Source organism: Physella acuta, unplaced genomic scaffold (genome assembly GCF_028476545.2).
Source record: "Physella acuta isolate Inbredline_101_S28 unplaced genomic scaffold, ASM2847654v3 ptg000307l, whole genome shotgun sequence".
NCBI classification, from domain to species: Eukaryota; Metazoa; Mollusca; class Gastropoda; family Physidae; genus Physella; species Physella acuta.
Window position 1 is genome coordinate 639,413 of NW_026731826.1, and position 5,548 is coordinate 644,960.

At 38.2% G+C, this 5,548-nt stretch overlaps 1 protein-coding gene across 1 annotated transcript; it reads left to right on the forward strand.

The window, feature by feature from the left end:
* The first annotated feature begins 317 nt into the window (after positions 1-317).
* LOC131939998 (tyrosine-protein kinase receptor Tie-1-like) lies at positions 318-4,998 on the forward strand. Its single transcript, XM_059298530.1, has 7 exons — positions 318-428; positions 1,593-1,770; positions 2,047-2,164; positions 2,918-3,040; positions 3,322-3,433; positions 3,868-3,964; positions 4,842-4,998. The coding sequence occupies exons 1-7, from the start codon at positions 323-325 to the stop codon at positions 4,996-4,998; spliced, it is 891 nt and encodes a 296-aa protein (XP_059154513.1). The 5' UTR covers positions 318-322.
* The last annotated feature ends 550 nt before the right edge of the window (positions 4,999-5,548 follow it).

Consider the following 5,548-nt stretch of genomic DNA (forward strand, 5'->3'; position numbering starts at 1 on the left):
AGTAATACTGTAAAAAAAGTATAAATATTAATTTTATTTAAAATTGTTTGTGTATGGGGGTCTTGAATCTTAGTTGATTGGTGTCAGCGCAGTTTTTCTTCCATACTTTATTTCTTTGGTGTGTTGAAGAATACTTAAAAATTTTGAGGGTGGGCGGAATAAATTTTACTGGGGAGGGGGGCATTTGTAAAAGTATGTAATTTCTATTTATATTGTATTTTATTTGGGGAGGGGGTTGTGGCGGTATTCGTGATCTGGGGGATCCCCGAAAGAAACACTGGTTAAGTAGTTAGTGTTGTGTGTGTACTCAGTAACAGACCGAATGAACGAAGAAGCCAAGACAGATTTTTTGGCCGAGCTAGCGCTGATGAAATCCATCCCGCCCCATGTCAACATCATAACTCTACATGGAAGCTGTACTGCTCACGGTAATACATTGGACAAATCATTTCGTGTACTGGTAACTGTAATACATTGGACAATTATTTATTACGAGCCGCCCGCTACGTATCATACGCCGCTATTTAGTTGTTTTTTTTCTACTTTTCAGTAATTTATAATTTGTGAATTCGACAGTACCAATGCTGCCATTGAAAATATTTGCTTAAAAACACTAACCCCCCCCCCCCCCCACGTGAAAGCAGCCTCCTCTTAGTTACCTCCTCTAAGTTTAAAATAATTTCAAACTAAATTATCTGCCCCTAATAGCCGTCACCAAACCCGTCTCTATGATTGTAAAATGTAAACAGAGTGAACACCGCTCACCAGATCATGTGGGGGTGGGGTGGGGGTGGTAGTGATAGTGATAGAGAGGAAGAGAGGGGACTGCAAAGGCGCGCTTGCAGCTTGTTTTCTAACTGATCCCAGAAGAGAATTATATATATAGATTGGTACTGCTCATAGTAAAACATAATTTATTTTTGGCACTGCTCACGGTAATACATTGTACAAATCATTAGTTGCAATGCTCATTGTAATACATTGGACAATTCATTAGTCGTACTGCTCACGGAAATATATTGGATAATTTATTTCTTGTATTGCTCATGGTAATACACTGGACTATTTATTTCTTGTACTGCTCACAGTAAAACACTGGACAATTCATCTATTGTACTGCTCATAATAATACATTGGACACATTATTTATTGCACTGCTCACGGTAATACATTGGACAATTTCCTTTTTTTCTGCTCATGGTAATACACTGGATAATTCATTTTTTTGCATTGTTCAGGGTAATACACTAGAAAATTAATTTATTTGCTTGGTAACTAGTACACAATAACTAGCAACGGTGGCATCTCTATATGACGTATCTATACGTTAACAATGTGATGTCACCACATCCCCGATAGTGATTTTCATATATATAGATTTAATTTTATTAAGGGTTACAAAAATAGAAAAAGACATTTAAAAAATGTTTTCAATTTTTCTTTTTATAAACAAAACTTTGTTTTTTATACTATCCTGCAATGCGATTTTGAAATGTATTATCGTATTACCAATAATACAAGGTAATGACGTGACCTTATGAAGATTCAGTCATCAACAATGTATAATAAAAGCTTCTGTAACTCCCAAACAGATCCATACTTGATGGTGCTGGAGTTTGCCTCACACGGAGACCTGAAGAAGTTCCTACAAGACCAAAGAATGGAGCGCAACTACGCTAATGCGGCTTTCAGCTCGTATGGTGTTCGGCCGAAGGTTACCGAAGAGGGAGGCTACTGTGTACCCCAGTTGTTAGGGGTGGATAACCCCGCGTAAAAAGGCGTTGATTATTCTGTGTTTACTGCAACAATGTTGTTCTTCGCCTTTAACTTTTTTTAAAAAAATATAAAACCTCTAATTTTCTCAACCCTATCTCTAAATGTAAAAACATATCTAAACAATATTTTTAAAGAATTTGAATTTTTTAGACATACATTGTTTTAGTAGACTATTTTATATTGAAGTTGCTTGCTTAAATACATTATATTTATAGTAAACAGCGACGCTTTTATTTTTTAAGGTGCCAATAATTTTTTAACATGTTTAAGAATATCTGAACCGGAAAGATACGTTGCCATGGAGAAATCTGAGCTGCTGACGTCACGGACATTGCTGTCGTTTGCCCTTCAAATCTGCAGAGGACTGGAGCACCTGGCCAACAACAAGGTCACTACGTGCTAAACAAAAATGTGAATTGTGAAATAAGACAAAATGTGTGTGATTTCCACATGAAGTTGGGTGCTCCACAGACTAAAATTATTCAATTTAAAAATCTGGCCCCAGTCAAAATAGCGTTCTTTTTTCGAAGCGGTTAATAAGATATGAATGACCTCATCTTGAGAAAACAATCAACACATGATTCCTTCATAGCTTGTTAATTCACCATCTAAAATATTAACTCTGTTTTACCTAATTAGCTGACACACAAATCAAGGAATAATATTTTTTGTTTCCATCACAAAAATATCTAAATTTTAGTCAACCAGTTCTAACCAATTTTTTAGAATAACCTGTTGCAAGACAAATATTATTTTCACTGGAAAGACTGATAAATTCTGGATAATCCATAGTGATGTACATGAAATTTGTTTTTCTAACAAAGCTGCCATATTAAGATTGTCAAGAAATGTTGACAAATAGTTATATCTGGCAATGGCATTTTATTCAAATAGTCTATATAGACTATTATAGATGTTGAGACATTTTATTTGGCTGGTAATTCTTTTAAATTAATTTAGATAGCCCATGAAGAGTTTGAGTGAAATATAATTGTATCTGTCAATGCTGTTTTATCTAGATAGTCCCAGGAGTTGTTGGTTGAGAGAGACATAATTTTATCTGGCAATGCTGTCTTATTTAGATAGACTATAGTGTTGTTGAGAGAAAAATAACTGTATATGTCATGACTGTTTTCTTCAGATAGTTCATCGAGATGTAGCAGCGAGGAACATCCTTCTGTACGACCGAAATGTCGTGAAAATCTCGGACTTCGGTCTCGCCAGACGCGTTGGTCAAGCGGACGTCTACGAGAGGACAAGAAAGGTAAGCTTTTGTCTAAGGGCGGGGTTGGATGTTCAGTGTGCGTCTTTAGCTTAATTTACAGGCAATTGTACACTGGTTTAAAGTGCTCTATTGCTAACCCGAAGGTCACGAGTTCGGATCTCGGTCTCGACGCGAGATTGTGGGACGTCCGTGAGTCCCACCAGCTCAAGATTAGAGGAAGTAAAGTCGGTTGGACACTGTGCTGACCAATCCGTACCTCGTGTGCCACACGGATCGTTAGGTCGGAGATGGTAGATTTATTTTACTTTACTTGTCCACAGGGCCTTCTCCCAGTCCGCTGGATGTCCCCTGAATCTCTCTTCTACAACCAGTACAGTCAGATGTCAGATGTCTGGTCTTTTGGTGTCTTCATGTGGGAGTTGGTCACGTTAGGTAAAGTATTTTAGTGTCTTCATGTGTCAACTTGTCACGTTAGGTAAAGTATTTTAGTGTCTTCATGTGGTCACGTTAGGTAAAGTATTTTAGTGTCTTCATGTGGGAGTTGGTCACGTTAGGTAAAGTATTTTAGTGTCTTCATGTGGGAGTTGGTCACGTTAGGTAAAGCATTTTAGTGTCTTCATGTGGGAGTTGGTCACGTTAGGTAAAGTATTTTAGTGTCTTCATGTGGGAGTTGGTCACGTTAGGTAAAGCATTTTAGTGTCTTCATGTGGGAGTTGGTCACGTTAGGTAAAGTATTTTAGTGTCTTCATGTGGGAGTTAATCACTCTGGGTAAAGTATTATAATGACTTCATGTATCATCATGTCACATAAGGAAAACACACTGCTGACCCACAATTTAAGAACTCCCCTTGTGTATCTTTCTAAGGGTCGACTCCGTATCCAGGTCTACACACAGACAAAGTCCTGGACAAGATCAAAGACGGCGAGCTACTTACCTGCCCACCTCACACCTCTGACGTTATGTAATTATATATATATTTTTTTTAAATTTTATAAATTTGTTGCACAATTTCTACACCTTATCATAATATCGGTATTGCTAGAATAACAGTAAAACAGAAAAGTAAATATTGATGTTTTTCAAGTAAATACGAGCATTTTTTTTCTACGAAATGATAATAAATTCCGATTTGTGAATATTTTATTACAATTTAGATAACATATTAATCTATTTTTTACACAAACACTCTGAATAGTTATAAAATCATCGTGCATTAACAATATACCTTGTCATCGTGTGAACTGTAACAAACAAAGCAAATCCCTTAACGCAGGATATCTAAGGCACCTGTTCCGTTTTGTTTTCACGATTTGACAAGATATACTCAACAATATGTATATTTTGTTCGTGACGCTTAGATCAATAGCAGGAAAATGTGTATTGTATCTGCCAGTATCTTATTCATAAATAAAGGATCAAAGAAATTGTTTGAGTAAAGATTGAGTCGGGTATATTGTTAGGGTAGCCATATCAGCAAACAGTTAAGTAAATAAAAGTAAACGTTCTCTATTCGAACCTGGCAGTCCCTGGGGCAAGTGAAGTAGAGTTCACCTGTTTCTCTGACCTTGACCTATGAATGAATCGACTGGTCAGCACTGTGCCCAATCGACTTTACTTTCCCTAACCTAAGTTGGGGGCCTATCAGAGCTGGGTGGACTTAGTGACGTTCTAATAACTTAAACACGGATTTCAATGTTAGACTTTGGGTTTAGAAGTCAAGCGCTTTACTGCTAGACCAAGCCGTCCCTTTTCCGCAAACAAAAGCCTTGATATAACCTACCCGGAGACTGTGAGTACTCTAAACGGTCATGTACTGACACCTCTCACTTCTATTGCAGCAATGACATCATGACCAGCTGCTGGAAGAACTTCCCCAACGAGCGCCCCACATTCGCGCAGCTGTGCGCCAGGTTTGAGAAACTTCTAGAAGCGCAGGTGGAGTATGTCGACCTGGATCAGATGGAGGATCACGAGTACAGCGTCCTTGACGACTAGACCCGGCTGGTTGAAAGGTCACGAGTACAGCGTCCTTGACGACTAGACCCGACCTTGACTAGTTGAAGGTCACGAGTACAGCGTCCTTGACGACTAGACCCGACCTTGACTAGTTGAAGGTCACGAGTACAGCGTCCTTGACGACTAGACCCGACCTTGACTAGTTGAGGTCACGAGTACAGCGTCCTTGACGACTAGACCCGACCTTGACTAGTTGAAGGTCACGAGTACAACGACCTTGACGACTAAACCCGGTCTGAGCTAGTTGGAAGGTCACAAGTACAACGACCTTTACGACTAATGCCAACCTTCACATATTGACACAGTGGGCTATACCGCTAAGTTTACTTGTCTGAATTCTAAATCTTTAGTTGTAGACATAACAAAGTAATCATATTACATTAGTCTTTCCGCGTCTTTTTGCTAGTTTCCTAGGTATCAGATAAACAGTTCTACAGCTCTCAAAAACATTTGGTTCTAGAGAGCGATGCCAAAAACATTTTTATTTAATATGAACATTATTTTTTTTATTATTATTATACCTCTACAA